The sequence below is a fragment of the Lissotriton helveticus genome, chromosome 8, assembly GCF_964261635.1.
Source record: "Lissotriton helveticus chromosome 8, aLisHel1.1, whole genome shotgun sequence".
NCBI lineage: Eukaryota > Metazoa > Chordata > Amphibia > Caudata > Salamandridae > Lissotriton > Lissotriton helveticus.
This window is the reverse complement of record NC_136069.1, coordinates 222,677,766-222,697,113: the sequence shown is the minus strand read 5'-3', so window position 1 is coordinate 222,697,113 and position 19,348 is coordinate 222,677,766. Positions and strand designations below refer to the sequence as shown.

General features: G+C 40.2%; 1 protein-coding gene across 1 annotated transcript in view; it reads right to left on the bottom strand.

Moving 5' to 3' along the window:
* Positions 1 to 1,090: 1,090 nt before the first annotated feature.
* DEUP1 (deuterosome assembly protein 1) overlaps positions 1,091 to 19,348 on the bottom strand; it is a 444,549-nt gene continuing 426,291 nt past the window's right edge. Inside the window, 1 exon segment of the mRNA XM_078658866.1 lies at positions 1,091 to 1,594. Coding sequence (XP_078514992.1) covers positions 1,427 to 1,594 — 168 coding nt within the window. The 3' untranslated portion in view covers positions 1,091 to 1,426.

Sequence of the window (19,348 nt, the reverse complement as noted above, 5' to 3'; positions counted from 1 at the left end):
ACTGAATGCTTATTTAGCTAACAGCACAGACTTTAGACTGTTACTTGTGAACAGTCTAAAGTCAACACACTGGTACCTTTGGAAATCTGAGGAATATCTATACCCTTTTTAAAGACGGTTCAAGATATTTCCAGCTACACAGATTACCTTAATCAATGTGGTGATCACAGCGGACCACAGCGAGTGATAACTTCCCAAGAAATCATTTCTTGGGCCATCAGAGAGATTGACTTTGTGTTCTTAGCTCGCTTTAAATGTTCTCTACCTCAGCCTGTGACAAGATTCTTACAAGGAAGCTTGTCTGCCCATGATTCACTGTATGAGTTTCCCCACTTGCGTACTATAATTGTTTTACGTTTTCTACCCACAGAAGCGAATAAATTATCGCTTCTCATAAATTATATTAATAGAACGCCTGCGTGACTAGATTCCAGATTTCATGGCTATATTGTTTCAGATAGATGCCCCCCATTGTTTTTCATCGCAATTAAAACATATTTTGCTTCTACTTTTTTTTGCATTTCCTTTTACTCCCTGATATCATTGGAGCTGACTCTTTGAAGGTAAGCCTCAATCATGTTTCTGTACTAGTCTTTTGTGAGTACAGTTGGCTCTCCTTTTACCGCTGTTTAAATCACAGATCCGTATTATTACCTACCTCATTAACTTTACAACCCAATAATAATATGCTAACAGTCCACAATGCAAAGTCTAACGTCTCCATTGGGTGTGTGTACCACAAACCCAATGGTGATATTACACTTTGCATTTTCCTCAACAAACTGAACATTTGTGCAGTAGAAGATAAGCATCTGCTACCCTACATCTCAATGATGTATGCATGTTATCCGGAGCCAAGTTCCTTGCTACATAAAGGTGTCAACAAGAGAGCATGATGTACTATTGTCCCAGAAAAAGAACAACTTGTTAAGAAGTTAAATTACATCCATAAAAGTGGCAAGGCATTATAAAGGAAGATAAACAGATTCACATTTTTGGGAATATTACCAGTTTCAAAGTTACAGCTGCTTTATTTACTTTGTACTCCAAAAACTACATTAAATATAGGAATAATAATGCTTCTGAGAAATTGCACATAGATTCAAACTGAAATGTGTATTATAATAAAACATACTTAGAGTTATTATAGCATTTGGTATTAAATTAGAAACTTAAATTTTTACTGCATTATGTAAATATTTTATTTTAACCAAAGAAATGTATTTTACAACCAACAAAATCCACATACCCTATTTTATTTTCTTCATAACATTTTTGAAACAAAAGAAAATGCATCTATTTTACAAGTGAACAGTTTGTTTTTATGTAGCCCCTATATTATTTATGTCCATCCCAAATAAGCTACTTTAGTTTTAATGCAGTCATTTTTTTCTCACTTTAGTTGTTAGTATGAAAAAAGGTCAAATCACATGTGCCTATTCTGCCCAGTCTTGGTATATTTAGCAAGTGTCCTCTCAGAATTCTTATGCAATTCATCGATATGTGAACCTAATATCTTTTCAAATTCTTTAGCTCTTCTTTCTTCTTCGCGAAGAAAAAGTTCTGCTGCAGCGAATGACATATTTTGGGAAGGCTGAAAAACAAAAAAAGCACAGTGATTAACAGGAGTATCTCATTAGGTGAATGTTTCAGTCTACATATGTGGACATTTATTTACAATCTAGAACAATGTATACAACCATCTGCAGTACATGTACTTCTAAAAAGGAATTTCGCAATGTACAAAGGCTAAATGGGTTTCAACTTCAGCCATAAGGAGTTTCTGAGATGAAGTTCTTCTAACAACAATCTTTGTTTATTTTGCTTATGTTACATAGACTGCAGATCTTTATTGCTTTTATGTGTAGAAGCATTATGTTTGACTAGATGGGGATGGATGCCGTCAATTAATTCGAAAAGTGGCTTACCTGACTTTGGTTACATAGTTCAGTGTATTTTACTTGTAGCGTTAATATAGGTTTGTAGGTTCCGCAGATGAGAGCACATAATTACATCATGCTGCACATGATGGTTAAATTAATCAAGAATTGTGATTCCAATACCGGGCAGTTGTGATTATAATGACCGAGTTCAGTACGTGTTAGCAGAGCCGATTGGCTTCTATAAATCGTTCATGACATACAAGCAAATTAAGATGTGAGTATTATACACTATGCAATGTAAGCGAGTGATAGGGATTCAGAATTAACTGGTTAGTACAGGTGATTAGTAGAAATTAACATTAGTTATGAAATTTAGATATGGCTCTGTTCACTATGGCACTTCTCTAGTAAAAAATGTTGCCCCAGCCAAACTCATGGTGAACAAATTCAGCAAACTATTAGGGAGTGTGTGTTTGCTCTCAATAGGGAAATGCTATAAGATTGCCGGGGTTCGTGATTTCAGTCTTAAATATGAGTGCTAAATCCTCTAATGTATGGTTTCATGAATAGTAGAAATATTAAGACACTCTAGAATGATCCAAGAAATATAATGTTCTTTTTTAATATTTTTTAATCACTAGGAGCACCCAGAAATTGTTTAATTCAGGAACTAAATCTAACAAAATGGAAAAAGGGAAAACAGTAATAAGGCTGTTTTCTTGGCACCAAAATGTACTTGTGAATCCCTGTGATTCCTCACTTATGCAACATAGACTTGGAAGCCTAACTCACAGCATTCACATCAGACTAGGATTCTGTCCGGAGATCTATCTTGCTGAGTCCTGAACCAATCTCATGAAAGAAGGTTGTTGTTTCTGTGTCACTTCATTAACCAAAAACAATATCTACCTAATTACAAACAGCAAGTATATCTTTCCCTGGACGTATCCCTCATAATCCTTACATTTCTAATGTGTACCACCCCTAAAAATTGCTGCCTTCTATGGCTGTTGCAATGAGGTGTATTTGTTGCTTCAGAATGTAATTCATCTCAATTTCTTGCTACGCCCTTTAGATACCTTTGAAGTAAGCAGCAATATCATTAGTTGGGTGGCTGAGCCTAGGTATGAGTTTCCTAGTCCCCTCCAAAAGCTATCTGGCAGTTTAGATGCATCTTCAAGGGTTTTGTGCTCCTCACTGATATCTTTCCAAAAGTAGGTTCATGATCAAGCAGACAAGAGACACACACATATGTATATAGATACCCTTATATTTAGGAATAGTCAAGATTCCTCACTCCAGGACAAACACCACATATAACTTAGGAGGAGAATAACTGCAGAAATAATATTTGCGTATGCGTAAGATTCCTGTTCAGTCAGGGATTGTTTCATCAGGACTCAGTGGGCAATTGTTAGTTCTCACAGGAAAGCTTGAAAGAACATCTAACTTCCAGCTCATCCTCACCGAGCGCACATGGCAAAGCCTTGATTTAATCTTCCAATTCAGGTCCCTTCCATTGTATTTCATATATAAATTTATTCAAATGCATGTTCTTTTCATTATAAATGCACAGTAGTCAGAATTGTTTAATGATGTAGTGTATTTTGTAAAGCGCACAGCTGCCCCAACGGGGCGCCCCGGCGCTGTATAACGCTGTGGAACCCTTCCTGGCTCTCCCTGTGAGATGCCTCTTCTGGGCACCCCCAAGGTGAAGCCAGGCATTCCAGTATTGTAGGGGCCGTTGTGGAGATTAAGCAAGCTATTGCCCAGAGTTGCAGCGTGGGACCCATGATTAGAGTAGGCGCTGAGGCGTGAATTATCGAGTCCGCGGACATTGAGCCCAAGACCCTGCCGCGTCGGGACTTGAACCCTGGTCCCGGGCCTGCTCTCTGCTTCAGAGTCTGCCACTCTAACCAGTGAGCCACACTTCTGATGGTCTGTTTGCAATGCAATAGTTCAGCTCGTTTAAATATATTGTTTAAAGTTTTTTTCAGTTTAACCATTACTCTTCATTTTCCAGTTATCTTTTCTAAAAAGTAAACTATGTTTCACAGAAAAATAAGTGTGTGAATGGTCATTAGGGCTCCTATACAGTTGCCCCTCCTCCTCCAAGGAGGAGTGTAGCCCGACTGCTCAAAAGGAAAAATACAATGACAAAGTATTATTATGGTCATTGTTTTTTTCCTATTGCAGTCAGTGGTGGGGCGGGGCGGGGCGGGCCAGCACAGGGGTAGGAATGTTTTTCAATCCCTAAGTGCGCTTGAATGCTTGGCAAGCCCTCTTGGGCCAGCCAAACACTTATGCATACTTTGCATCTTCCCCATCAGGCTGCATTACACAGCCTAGTGAGAAACATGCATAGGCTCCCTGTCCCCATCTGAGTGCCGAACCACAGCACTCAGACCAATCACAATGCTGCCTTGCAGTGTTGTGATTGGCTATGGGGAGCCAAATGCATTGTGATTGTCTCAGGAGAGCCTATGTGCCTGGGTGCCTCCTGCTGCTGGCCGGGGCTGGACACTGGAAGATGAAGAGGAGATGCATCCGTCCGTCCATCTCAGGTAAGTCCTTTTTATTTTTTGCCACCGCTTTCCTATATTGATTGTTTCCATAATATTCAGCAAAGATTAAATAGCATATATAAGCTGCAGTAGAATGTTATTTGGGGAGAGAGGACACTTTGTTTCCAGGGGACAGCAAACTGAGGGTCACCAGAGAAAGCTATAAACCTCTTTTCATTTCAGAACCATAAAGGAAGGCACATGCAGCTCCAGGCAGGCTTATCACTCTGCTTGGAGACACCAAAGATGCTGAGAGGGGGGACAGAAATAGCACTTTTCTTTTTAGGGAACATTACTTCTATTGTTCCACTAAAATATGTGGGTGAGAGCAAGGCCATTTAAGAAATTCACACAGGCTCCTCTTGGTGTTAAAAGTAGCTTAGTTAATGTTGTATTATGTTTTACTTTTCTGTTTGTTCACCAATATTGTTGCCACTATCTTGTTTGTTTTATAGTAACCCCTATTCATATTGGGTGCACCAGGATATGTTTTTGATTGTAATAAAATCATAAAGAACATTCTTAGTGTGGATTCTTGAGTGGAGAAAAGCGGTTTAACGTCCATAAATACTCATATGAATCCGACAGGACTAATTGTTGCCTAATACACACCTTCCTCATAAACTACTCAATGGGTTACAGTTCACTGCGTTCTCTGTTCTATGATGGTATGTTTACTAAGCCTGCGCTGCTAGTAGGTCTAGAAAATCAAAATGTGTTGCTGTATTCTGAAAATATTCCAGAAAACATATTACACCTATTAATGGCCATAGAGTCCTTGCAAGGACTCTAGTTCTAGGATACAAATAGAGAAATATATTGTTATGTTCCATATAGGCACCCTAATATCGGCTCAAGTAATGAGTGCACCTTTCACCTACATTCCCATGATATTACACTACACAACAGTTCTTACTACTGACCTCTTACCTAGTTACAGTAATGTCCAAAGATGACATGAGGTTTTCTCCGAAAAGCTTAAGCCTCATTCATTATGCATGAGGATTCTTGGAATCACAGCAGGACAGCAGGCCTACCATCTCCTGCATAATAACTATGTATAAGGGTCATTCCTTCCGTCATCCTAGTCCATCATGACACAGCAAAGTATATCCCCGGGGGTACCACTTTGGTATATATACAACATATCTTGCTGAGGTACTCAGAGGAGAAAAGGACTTTCATGCCGACACACTGATGCAAGATTCTGAGGTTCCTGCATGCAGACACTCCAGCGCGCAGTGGTCTGACATCCCTTGCGGGGTATCCATCTCGAGACCAAGACGGGGTCCCACAGCCTCTCACTTCAGGTAATGGGGTTGACTTTATCCTAGAGGGATTCTTGGCTTTACCCCTGCATACATGCTAGGTACACTTAGGTACATCTAGTTAGGGTTGCATCGTAGGAGTACACATTTATTACTGTCATGTATTTTATATACTGCCTATATTTATTGTTTTAGCACAATGGTAGAAATCTACAATCCTTTTACTCTGTTAGTGTTATAATCATTTATATCTGTTTGGTAAACAGTCAAAATATCGACTACAAAATATCGAATGGACATAATATCGAGTTTAAAATATAGAATGGACAAAATATCGAATGGACAGAATATAGACATCAAAAATATCGTTTTTAAGGTAAGTAATGTAGTATTGAATGTTAAAAATATAGAAAGTTAGAATATCGAAGTATATAATATAGGTTATTAAAATTATCGAATTTTTAATAATATCGAATTTTTTATAGTGTTTTTATGTTATTATATGTGTGAAAAGTGTGTATTTATGTTATAATTTATTTTAATTAATGAATTTTGTTTTTTTTGCGTAATTTAATTCTGTAGCGGGTTGTGGGTTTATAAGGGAATAGGGTGGGAAGTAATTTAATTATAATTAATTAAATATGTAAACTTATTTATTGGTATTCATTTTTATTTAATTGTTAAATAATTTATATTTGGTAATTAATTAAATTTTAATTGATTAATTGCTAATTATGTTAATTTTACTAATTTATTTTCTGTAGCGGGCTGTGGGTGTATAGGGGAATAGGGTGGGAAGTAATTTAATTACTTTTAATTAAATATGTAAATTTATTTATTGGTATTCATTTTTAATTAATTGTTAATTAATTTATATTTGGTCATTAATTAAATTTTAATAGGCTAATTATGTTAATTTTACTAATTTATTTTCTGTAGCGGGTTGTGGGTTTATAGGGGAATTGGGTGGGAAGTAATTTATTTATAATTAATTAAATATGTAAAATTATTTATTGGTATTTATTTAGAATTAATTGTTAATTAATTTTTTATGGGTAATTAATTAAATTTGAATTGCCAATTAATTTAATTTAATTGATTAATTGCTAATTATGTTAATTTTACTAATTTATTCTCTGTAGCGGGTTGTGGGTTTATAGGGGAATAGGGTGGGAAGTAATTTATTTATAATTAATTAAATAAATAAATTTATTTAATTGTATTTAATTTGAATTAATTGTTAATTAATTTTTAAATGTTACATTATTAATTGTTAATTTGTGAATAATTTGTATTAATAGGTAATTAATTGTAATAATTAAATTTAATTTGTAATTTTAATTGATTAATTATTATATTATATTAAATTGGTAATTACTTTTAATTAATTTTTTATAGATATTAATTTATATTTTATTAAATAATATATGAAGTATTTTATTTATTTATTTATTTAAAAGGTTTTATATAGCGCTACTGGACCCAGGAGTATCAGAGCGCTTTACAGACAGATAAGAAGAATACAAATCAAGTATACATAATAAACATAAGAACAAATAAACAACTAAAACAAAATAGAACACAGTTACAGAGTGACTAAAAACTGGCATGTGAACAAACATATCAGTTAGAAGAGGAGATTGAGGAAAGGGAGTAAATTAGGGGTAGGTAGGGGGGATGAGGGTGGATAGAAAGATGGGAGGGAAAAGGGTAGTGTGAGAAGGAGGGGAGGTAGTATGAAAAGAAGAGAGGCGGGGTGGGTTGAGGAGAATGAAATGAGGACTGAATCAGAGTAGGGACTATTAGGTGCCCCAATATTTATTTAGAAGAAGTACCTTGAGTCTTTTTTTGAAGAGAGCGTAAGAGGGGTTGCAGCGAAGATCTTTGGGGAGCGAGTTCCAGATCGTAGGGGCATTACCAGAGAATGCACGTGATTGTGTCTTTGTATAATTGAGTGTCGGGGGAATGAGGATGAGGGCGTTGGTGCTTCTCGAGGACCTGGAGCACCCAGCTTTTTGCAGTTTGTTGGAGAGGTAAGAGGGGGTGTTCTGGTGAAGGGCTTTGTGAGTAATACATGCCAACTTGAAGGTTGATCTACCTTCAATTGGGAGCCAGTTAAGGTTTTTGAGGATAGGAGAAATGTGATCGAAACGTTTACAATCAGAGATGAGTCTAGCAGCCAGGTTGAGGACCGATTTGATCGGGGTAAGGTGGACTTTAGAGGTGCCGGCAAGGGTGGCATTACCATAATCAAGTCTGGAAAGTACAAGAGATTGGACAACAATTTTGAAATAGTCTGCAGGAATGAAAGGTTTGATTTTTTTAAGGTGGAGAAGGGAGAAGAGAGCACCTTTTGCGGCATTTTTAATGTGTGGGATGAGAGTAAGATTGTTATCAATGCTGATGCCCAAGGATTTGACCGAGTTAGAAGTGGAGAGGGAGCAGTTGAGTGCATTGATGTCATTGATCCAGGTTTGAATGGGCAGAGAGCAGTTTTTGGGGGTAAAAAGAATGGCTTCAGTTTTTTTGGGATTCAATTTGAGATGGTTGAGATGGAACCAGGCTTGGACTTTATTCAAGGTATTGTTGAGGAGATGGATGTCATAGCGGGATTTAATCTTGTAGTAAAGTTGTGTGTCGTCCGCATATAGGTGATAACTAATATGAGCTTGTTTAAGGATGAGGGTGAGTGGTTCCATGAATAAATTAAATAGGGTAGGAGAAAGGATAGAGCCTTGAGGGACCCCGAGTGAGACAGGTTGAGGTTTGGAGAGGCAGTGACTGAGTTTAATTTGTTGGGATCTGTTTTGGAGATAGGAATTGGTGAACAGTGCCCTCAAACCCGAAGCGGTCTTTAAGAGTATTAAGAAGGGTGGGAAGGTGGACAGTGTCGAACGCCGCAGAGAGGTCAAGGAGGATAAGGAGGGAGGATTCACCTTTGTCAAGAGAGCGATGAATGTCATCAGTGATACTAAGCATGGCAGTTTCTGTGCTGCAACCTTTTCTAAAACCAGATTGGAAAACGTCGAGGAGATTGAAGGAAGTGATATGTTTGTCTAACTGGAAAAGTACACATTTTTCAAGGGCTTTGGAGAGGAAGGGAAGATTAGAGATAGGGCGTAGGTTGTTCAGGTCATTAGGATCAGTGGTGGGGTTTTTAAGGATGGGAGAGATTTGACGAAGTTGAAGGGATGCTGGCACGCAACCCGTGGCGAGGGAGGAATTGATGATATTAGTCCAGATGGGGGCAATGATGTGTTTAAGTTCCTGGACAAACTGGGCGGGTAGGGGGTCATTGGTGTGAGAAGATGGTTTGAGTTTAGAGATGATATTGAGGACAGTAGATTCTGAAACTGGCTGAAATTCCGTCCAGGAGGCATTGTTTTTGGGAAAGGTGTCTTTAGCGATAGGGTCAGGGTGGAGTAGAGTTGGTGGGGGTATAGAGGGGTCGTGACATGGAGGGGCAGATGGGCATGTTGAGGTAGGAATGTTAGGGGGGTGTTGTTGGCTGATGGTAGTTTGGGATGGGAGAGGTGGAGAAGAGAAGGATAATTCAATAGAGTTGACTTTGTTCGAAAAGAAGTTGGCGATTTCTTCACATCTTTCGGTAGTGGCTGTTATTTTAGGGGGGCCAAAGGAGGTTTGTTTTTTAATAATGCTAAAGAGTTCTCTGGGCCGGTTTTTAGCCTGGTCAAGTTGTGTGCGGAAGAAAGAAGCTTTTGCAGCGAAGATGTGTTTCTTGTAATTGGCTCTCGCATGTCTAAGGAGTGTCAGGTTATCAGGGGAGGGATGATTCCTCCAAGAGCGTTCCGACTGTCTGAATTAAACCAGGATTTGGGATGAATTTTTTTTTTGTTGTTTCATTTTTTGATTGGGGCAATTTGGTCAAGCACATGAAGGATAGAATTATTATGATGTTCAGTTAGGTCATTGGTGCTGCGCGAAGGGAGGGAGGAGAAAGCGGGGTTTAATAGAGGATTCCAACTCACCGGGGGGAATAAGGTGAAGATTACGAGTACGTTTCAAGGGTAAAGTGTCAGTAAGAGGGGAGAGGGGAGTAGAGCAGTTCATAGTGAAGAGGATAAGGTGATGATCAGACCAGTCTACTGGAAGAATCTTTGAGAGAGAGGCCAGGTCCTTGCTAGTCATAATGGCATCAAGGGTGGCGCCTTTAGAGTGAGTAGGGGATTGGCAGAGTTGTGTCAGGTCAGTAATGCCCATGATATCTTTAAGGAGGATGACTGATGGATCATCGTTATTATTCCAGTGAATGTTAAAGTCGCCAAGAAAGAGATTCTTGGAGTGAGTGAGCAAGGATTGAGTGATAAGATCAGACAGCTCAGTGCTGAAGGGGATGGGGTTACCGGGTGGGTGATAGATAGTATGTAGCCGAATGGTAGGGGAGTCCGTAGCAGTAAGATCAACACAAAGGTATTCAAAGGAAGAAGGGTCCTGTAGATGAACGTGTGTGAGATTCAGTTCCTTTTTATGAATTAGGGCAAGGCCTCAACCGATTTGCTTTATTCTGTCTTTTCTAATGATGGAATAGCCAGGAGGAATGAGCAGGTCAAGGATAGGAGTCGAGTGGGGGTTGAGCCAAGTTTCGGTAAGGAATGCAATATCAATGTTTTCGTTAAGAAGGATTTCAGCAATATCAGTCGCATGGCAGGAAGCGGATCGGCAGTTAATCAGCAAGCAGCAGAGGGGTGCGGTGTCGAGGGATTGCGTGCTGGGTTCAGGGAGGATAGAAGTTAGTTGTTGAGGGGGTCTAGGAGATATCGGGTGAAGGGGGAGACGACTCGTTCCTAGGAGGACAGGGATAGTAGAATGAGGGAACTGGGGACTGGAGGGCGTGGGGGATGGGGGAGATGGGAGGGTTCAGGGATAGGTTAATCTCCAAGGATGTTGGGTCTGTAAAATGTTGGGGAGTAGAAATCAAGGCATCCGTATAGGGTAGGGGTGCATTGGCGGGTTCCATGGGTTTAGGTGAAGTCGGGGAGTTTGAAGGGAGGAGGGCGACAAGAGAAGAGTGCTCGATGATGTCTATAATGGGGGAGTTGTTGCTATGGGAAGTAGAAGGGGAGCTGATGAGTGATGATGCGCTTTTAAATGAAGGGGCAGATGTGCGTGTGTGATCCGAAGAGTGGGCTTTGGTAAGGAGAGAGACTTCAGATCTGAGGGAGGAGAGATCTAAAACAAGGGACGAGAGGAGAAGTTCGATATTAAGGAGTGATAGTGTAAGGAGGGAGGAGTAGAGTGGATCAAGCGTTTTTGGGAGGGGTGAAGAGTAAGTGTTAGGATTAGGTAGAGGAAGGGAGGTGTAACCAGGGGGGGGGAGGAGAAGGGGGTTATGATGGGTTTGATCTTTCGTGGTAGGGAAGGGAGGGATCAAGGAGATAGGAGAGGTTGGGGAATTGGGTTTAATAAGATCGTTAGATAAAGGAAGGGGAGGGATAGAACAGGATGAGGAAGTAGGTGTATTAAGGAGGGTAGGAGGAGAGAGCAAGGGCGTGTGAGAGGAAGTGGTCAGCGGGGGAGTTGTAAGAGTTGCTCTGGGATTATGGGGGGCGAGGACATGGAGGGGGAGGGGATGTATAGCATCCAAGAGGTGGGCGATACAGGAGTCTGAGGTATCGCGGTGGAACTGGGGGATTGAGAGGTGAGGGAGCGGGGAAGTAGTGTAGGGATTTGGGGATGAAAGAGGGATTGAGGGAGGTGGGAGAGGGGGAGTAGGGTTGGGGGTCAGGAATGGAGGAGAGAGGGGAGGGGAAAGAGGGGGGAAGGGGGAGAGGGAGCCATTAGTGAAGGTGGGTGAGAGAGAAGCAGAGAAGTTGGGAGATTGCGAGATAAGAGGGTCGGAGCAGTTTATACAGTTAGGGGTATGAGTGGTTAGTATTGGTTGAGAGAGAGCCTCAGGGATCATGGAGGAGGAGGGGGAGACGGTAAAGAGAGAAAAGGGGGAGAATGGGTGTAAGGAGTCAGAGCTGGTGGTAACGTGGTCAATTAAGGGGGACAGGGTAACAGGGCTGGATGGAAGATTGGGTGAGTCAGAGAGGGGGGAACGTGAGGCTATGGGGAGTAGGGTGGGGGAGACCGTAAGGAGAGATGAGGGGAACAGGGCAGGATGGACGATTGGGTGAGCCAGAGAGGGGGGATATTTACTTTTCCTACTGTTGCACTCTTTGGGAGTTGGAATAGTAATTTTTACCCCTACGCTATCCAACGCTTTCCCTACTGGCACCCACTGGAGTGGGAATAGTAATTTTTACCCCTACGCTATCTAACGCTTTCCCTACTGTTGCACCCACTGGAGTGGGAATAGTAATTTTAACCCCTACGCTATCCAACGCTTTCCCTACTGTTGCACTATTTGGAGTGGGAATAGTAATTTTTACCCCTACGCTATCCAGCGCTTTCCCTACTGTTGCACTCTTTAGAGTTGGAATAGTAATTTTTACCTCTACGCTATCCAACGCTTTCCCTACTGTTGCACTCACTGGAGTGAGAATAGTAATTTTTACCCCTACGCTATCCAACGCTTTCCCCACTGTTGCACCCACTGGAGTGGGAATAGTAATTTTTACCTCTACGCTATCCAACGCTTTCCCTACTGTTGCACTCACTGGAGTGGGAATAGTAATTTTTACCCCTACGCTATCCAACGCTTTCCCTACTGTTGCACCCACTGGAGTGGGAATAGTAATTTTTACCCCTACGCTATCCAACGCTTTCCCTACTGTTGCACTCTTTGGAGTGGGAATAGTAATTTTAACCCCTACGCTATCCAACGCTTTCCCTACTGTTGCACTATTTGGAGTGGGAATAGTAATTTTTACCCCTACGCTATCCAACGCTTTCCCTACTGTTGCACTCTTTGGAGTTGGAATAGTAATTTTTACCCCTACGCTATCCAACGCTTTCCCTACTGTGGCACCCACTGGAGTGGGAATAGTAATTTTTACCCCTACGCTATCCAACGCTTTCCCTACTGTTGTACTCACTGGAGTGGGAATAGTAATTTTGATCCCTTCGCTATCCAACGCTTTCCCTACTGTTGCACTCTCTGGAGTGGGAAGAGTAATTATTACACTTCCTCTATCATACGGTAATAATATTGGATATTATTTAATTTTATTATGTTACTATATATATATGTTTTAACAAATATGATTGTACATTTTTTTATAACTTTCATTAATTATTTAATTATTATAAGTTAATTTAAGTATTTTTAAGTATATTTTAGTAATTAATTTTTAATATAAATTTAATTTAACACTGTTTTTGGTAAAGTCGATATTTTTATAAACTATATTTTTGTAAATGATATTTTGTACTCGATATTTTTGTACTTACCTGTTTGTAGATACAAACTCGATATTCTGTCTGTTGATATTTTGTCTACGATATTTTTGCTAGTCGATATTATGTCCCTCGATATTATGTCAGTGATCCTATCTGTTTCGGTCTAATGGTTGTTTCAACACACCAATTTTTCACTAGAATGACGCTGGTTTAATAAATGCTTATTGAAAAACGTCCCCACCGTTTATTCTGTGTATCTCTCCGAGACAAAGTGAGCACGAGTGGCTGAGCGAAAAGTATCGCACTGTTTCCACAATGCCTGATGGGACAAGGTTGTCTTGTTTGATTGTTGCCAACAACTATTCTTTCCTTGGTAAGAGGGGTTCCTAGTGGCACTGTGAGCTAGCTGGTTTACAGGCTAACATACCCGTTAGCGGTGTCCAGAATCAGCCTGACACCAATCCTACAGTGTATGTTGTCTAAACGCGCAGATCCTATATAGGTTTATAAGAACTAGACAACAGTATAGGAAAGAGGCCAGCTTAGGCTGAACTAGTAATAGCTCATATAAGCTGCAACACTCCTTGATGAGTACACTATTGCCAAGCAAAAGCAATCTTGACCCAAAAATCTTCTTTTACCATCCTTGCTTAAGCTAAATTACTCACATTCTGCTACAGAGTGTGACAAGTGAATCCAGATATGCATTACTTACTACATTAGGCAGAAATGTACTAGTCTTTCAGATTCTGCTAATTCCCCTAGAGAGGAGATATTGTTGCATACTTATGATGTCATTATCGATGTCACTCACCTTGATGCTTTATGCTGTGTATAGTGATAATTCATTTTCTTATTCACAAAAGAGCTACCTATTAGAATATTATATATACATTTTCTTACATATTGTATCCAAAATATTGTTTGCAAAAATATCCCCTTTGTGTGTACATTTTTGATTACCTCTAACAGGGCAAAGGATATGTAAGACAACATATTTATGTCAGACAGTATTCCGACAACACTATTCTGGGATTGCACTAACAAGTCATAGGTAAAGGGCCATTTTTCCTAGCTCTTTCTCTGAACTTGCTTTGACTGGGGTAACCTGTAAATAATATGTTATGCCACCAATTATTGGCCCTTTTCCACCTTTATATTTCCTACTAGAGCTTGTCAGAGGCCAAGTGGTCCTCTAAAAGATGCAGTTCGAAAATAAACTGTAAAATTCAACGGACTTTATGTTAGCCATAATACTATTACCGTAAGTGTTGTTTTAAAAGTAAGTGAACTCTGGTTCTTGTTGAGTGGCGTTATCAGCAATCCATAAGTCCGTAATTGGGCAAAAAAATGGTAAGCTGAATGGGCCATATTTATCAGCATTTTGCGCCAGCACAAACTCACTAAAGGTGACGCAAACCAGAACAAAGCGTAGTTGTCTTATTTACTGTTTTGCACTGAAAAGCTGCTTTCAGTTAATGCAAAACAGTGCAAAGCTTTGCGTCAAGGGGGTGGTACATGGGCAGTCCCATACAATTTCCAATGGCTTTTGATAACATTAGAGGTTGCATCTCTGCAATAGATGGGATTAAGATCATGCGGTTTCTTTTGGAGTGCTGTAGCAGGACAGCAATTTTATTTACTTATTTGAATATTTACTCAGTGAAAAAAAACATTTAAAAGCAGTGTACTTAACTACTGTAGAAGTAAAAAATGTTATCACACATTGTTTGACCTGTGTCGTTTACATAGGGATTTGTCATTTCTTGGTCATTTGCAATGAACCAAAAGTAACCAACCAAAGAGCTGTTCAGTCACATGTTTACTTGCTCATCCAGATCCATTTGGTTTATATTACTTTGGTCCAAAGTTCTTACACATGGTTTTGGATTTTCCTCTAGTTCAGTAGAAACATAAGGAAAAGGCATGCACTTATCAAACAAGAAAGATACTGAAATCTTTAAAACGGGCTAGACTGCGCAATGACCCCTCTTATCAACCTTCACACCATTTCTCCAGGTCAGTCACTGATTGTTCATAGACCTGTAGCACTATGATACAGACTAGCCATCCACTGAGAAGCAAGAAGCCGGAGCACAGCAGGACTCCATTTGAACATGACACCTCCCAGCCATCACGGCTCAAGTCTCCTTACTGGGCCCAAGGTGGAATTTGAAGGAGTGCAAAGTGGATGATGTCCACCAGTTAACTGTTAAAAATGACAATACTTTGTCTGAATTGGTAATGACCAGAGCATGATTGACAACATCCGACCTTCCCTATCACGGGGGCCGTTCAACCAACATCCAATGGATAGCAAGGTTTCTGTATGACCCTTTTGACAATTTCTGAATATGGAACAATACCGGTGTAAAGCTGACCGCTTTACTTCATGCTGGCTTTGAGGTATCGCAATACCTTTATGCAACTTGACGACTTTCCATGTGTCGCTGAGGTAAGTCTATGATCGCTACTATTACTGTGACGGAAATGAAAGACATCATGGAAGATTCATCAGGTTCACGACAAGGGTGATGGGAGTGAACATTCTGAACAAAGTCGAAGAGCATCCACAGCGTCTGAGCGGCCATCTTGCAATGGATGCCTGCAAGTAGAGACTGCTTAGCCTTTCTTTATGATCCTCCTCGTCTACAGTCCCTCAAAATGGTCTCTGCTAGTTACTGTGCTTCTAGCTCTTATTAACGTACTCAAATCCATGCACCAAAAATACATCTGCCGTCATCTTAAAAATGCGATTGCTCTTAGAACAGAATTTATTTTCACATAATTGCCAGGAGCTTCTTCTGTCATTCACATTATTGCTCATGCTATTATTATCCCGTGTTATTTCGTGCTGCTTCTCATTTTAAGATTCTTGGTGAACATCAAATAAGATCCTGGTGCCATGGTGAAAGTAAATAATTGGTCCCAGCTTAGCCTTAAACCACACAAACATCGCTGTCAGCAGTTATGGTCGAATAATTCCTTCTGAGCAAAAATAGTCCTTAAAGGGAACTGGGCACCAGCCTAGAAATTGTCTATTCAAATGTGCAGAACATTTTCAAATTCTCCTGTTATTCTCCCAAAAATGTTACCGAATTAAAGATGGGTACCAGTGAATATGCAGAGATATTTTTCAGACTGAGAAGACATAAAATGTATTATCACTACCCTGAGGAACAAAAATAGTTACTAAAAACCATCACCTCATAACAGAAACGGTATCTTTCAAGTGTTCAAGATGGGCAGGGTGGAAAGAAATACATACCCTTTCACTTAAATGTTATGAATGGCTTCCATTGGAAGCTACTAGCGTCAATAACCAGGTTCTAAGCCTAGTTATTCTCTGCTATGATGTATTATTAGTGGGAAACAAAAAGTGACTTCAAATAGACAACGAGGGCAAAGCTCGAGTTGTCTATGATGTCACGCAGAATCCGGAGGTGAAAAAATCTGTTATTCACTTTTTATCCACCTTTAATTTTTAGTTATGTATGGTCACCAGATAGTCTGCCCTGCTTACAAAATCTCTGCAGGGGCAGAGAAATAATGGGGGAACCATAAAAAAACATAGACTACCCTCCCAAAATTTAAAGAAAAAACTTGGGGGCAGATGTGCAAGGAGCTAGCGCCGCCGCAGTGTCATTTCTTTTGACGCAGCGGTGGTGCAATCAGTGCTCCACACTCCTCTATATTAACAAACTAATGCATTGGGCCCAATGCATCAGTTTGCCGAGGCCTGGTCACATTATACCTGCGCCTAATGTATGCAAGGTAGGCTTTCCCACGTTAAAAGCCACGTAGAGCTGACGCAGTGAAATGTATAACTTTTCACTACGTCGCCCTATGACTTGACTGTGTCAAAATCCGAACGCCTTCTCAAACCAGGTGTAAGGATTGACGCAGGGCTTCTAACATGGGACTTGCCTCGGTTCTGGCGTACTACTGGAGTTGTGTCAGTCTTACGACCAACTCCAGCAATGCGTCACTATAGCGCCAAAAGATGTGTCAGAATTCTTGATGGATCCGTGAATCCTTGCGCCGTGGAGCACTGTATATGGTGTCGTGAGGACATTTACGGCATTGCAAGTAATTTGACGCATCGATGCTGATTCTTGCAAATATGACCATGGTCTCCTGCCACCCATCCCTACCACCATCTGTACTACACTGACAGGCTTATGAGAGCCCTGCCAGTGCAGCCATAAATTCCTTTATTATGTAGCAACAGCGGGAGCCATATCATTCGTTTCACACTGTTGCTCTGTTCAATAGTGATTCATATTTCCTATGCAATGGGAGCCTTGGAGATGTCGATTATTCCATTGCCCAATTTATCGCCGAATCTGTCAGCAAAACTACTGCTAAAATCAGCAAGGTCTAAATCGTGGTCCACAGACATCCATGAACTGTCACTGAAGTTTTACTCTAACTTATGTGACTCCCTATACCAAGAACCAGGGAGAGTCGCTTACTTAGCCTCCCGCGCAAAAATATTAGTGAAGAAAGAGTTAATGAGACTGAGATGCGAGTTTATCCCTTCAAAGGCCTACAAATTCGGAAGACTAACTGGAACTTTCGACCAGCAGTGTCAGCTATGTAATTTTTCAAAGGACAGCCTAATACACATGATATGTGCTTGTCCAGTTAAAAAAATCTTAGAAGCTTTTGGGTGAAACCACTGTTTCGTAACATCAGCATAAGGGACTGCAATACAGCTACTCTTGCTTTCCTGAGCGGTATGAACTCTCAGCTAATAGCCCGGGGCATGAAATTCATTAAAGAAGCTCAAAAACTATTGGCCCTGGCACCATCAAATTTCTAAGTATTAATGCCTTTAATCGAGGGATGGGCCGGATGGCCTAATTTTGTTTTCTCTCTCCCTTTTTTTAAAATAAATTGTTTTAGCTTATTTTTAACTTATGCTGGTGACTAAATTCTGCACCTTACACTTTATGGCAACTGGTCTTTTCCTGAGTCACTTGACAGACTTTTTACATTTTTAATTACCTGTTGTTTTTATAATGTCTCACTATTTTATTGCCTATTATTGTGACGGTTTTTAATAACTTGAAGAAATAATTATCTATCTATCTGTCTGTCTGTCTCTCTATCTATCTATCTATCTATCTATCTATCTATCTATCTATCTATCTATCTATCTATCTATCTATCTATCTATCTATCTATCTGTCTAATTATTTTTATGTTTTCTGCCTAATTGCAATTGGAGATGGAAAAAGGTGAGAAACCCACAGGAGAATTCTCACAAAGTTGTACATTTCTGAAAGGTAGACACAATTATGAATTCTTCGTGGGGTCATTTGTGTACATTGCTCATGGTTTTACTAAATAAACTAACTGTTTGACAACATGATTTATTTTTTCCACCCTAACTGCCATTCGAATGCTAAAAGGTACATAATTTCAATTGGGAAATAATGAAAGTTCTACTATTCTCGTTCCCATTTCTCTCCAGAATAAAGATATCCCACACATGTTTGTTTGAGTGGGTCAGTCACAGTGGACAAGAAGGGCCCTAAAACACACCATGGCAATGTTAATATTTTTTATTTGAATTACATTGATGAGGGTAGTTGTGTCGATTGGACCTCGAGTTGGCAGCTACACAGGATAGCCTAATAAACACAGAGAATTTTTAAAATTAGACTCTTGCTTCTGTGGAACTCACTACTAACTTTTTTTTAAATGGTAAAAAGTTCCAGCATCTGCTGCCATCCAAATAGTCCTACCACCCAGCATTCCCCCATGTTTCCTGATCAAAACAGCACACTCTTTGTGTAGGTGGGCCTATCACCGGGAACAAAAAAGGGCCCAAAATACAATGTGGAAACATCCAGAGTTTTCCTTCAGGTTTAGGTCATTTTGAAGATGAGGGTAGCTTTGGTATTTGGGCCTGGGAATGGTAGCCATACATGGTAACCTACTAACCCCATATATTTTTCAAACTTGGAATACAGGGTAGCCAGAAGTAGTGTAGCTTGTGTTGCTCCCACTATATATTAAAATCTCCCACCTTCACTGTGGCAAACACTCTGGGTATATTGCACCCTGCTTCCAGTGGGGTCACTCTCCCTATATATGCTCCTATTTACTAATGGAGAACAGAAGAGGAGAGGTGCATATAAAATGCTCTGAATGCCTGGAGTTCAACCTTGTGCTGCAGACCAGAAGCGTAAAATGTACCTGGTGAGGCCAGGACCAAACCAATATTGTGGTATGACAGCTACCACTATATGTCCCTGAACGGGAAATCCAGAATCTGCCAGTGTCCCCCCTCCAGCACGTGCCACTAGGCATTTGCCCT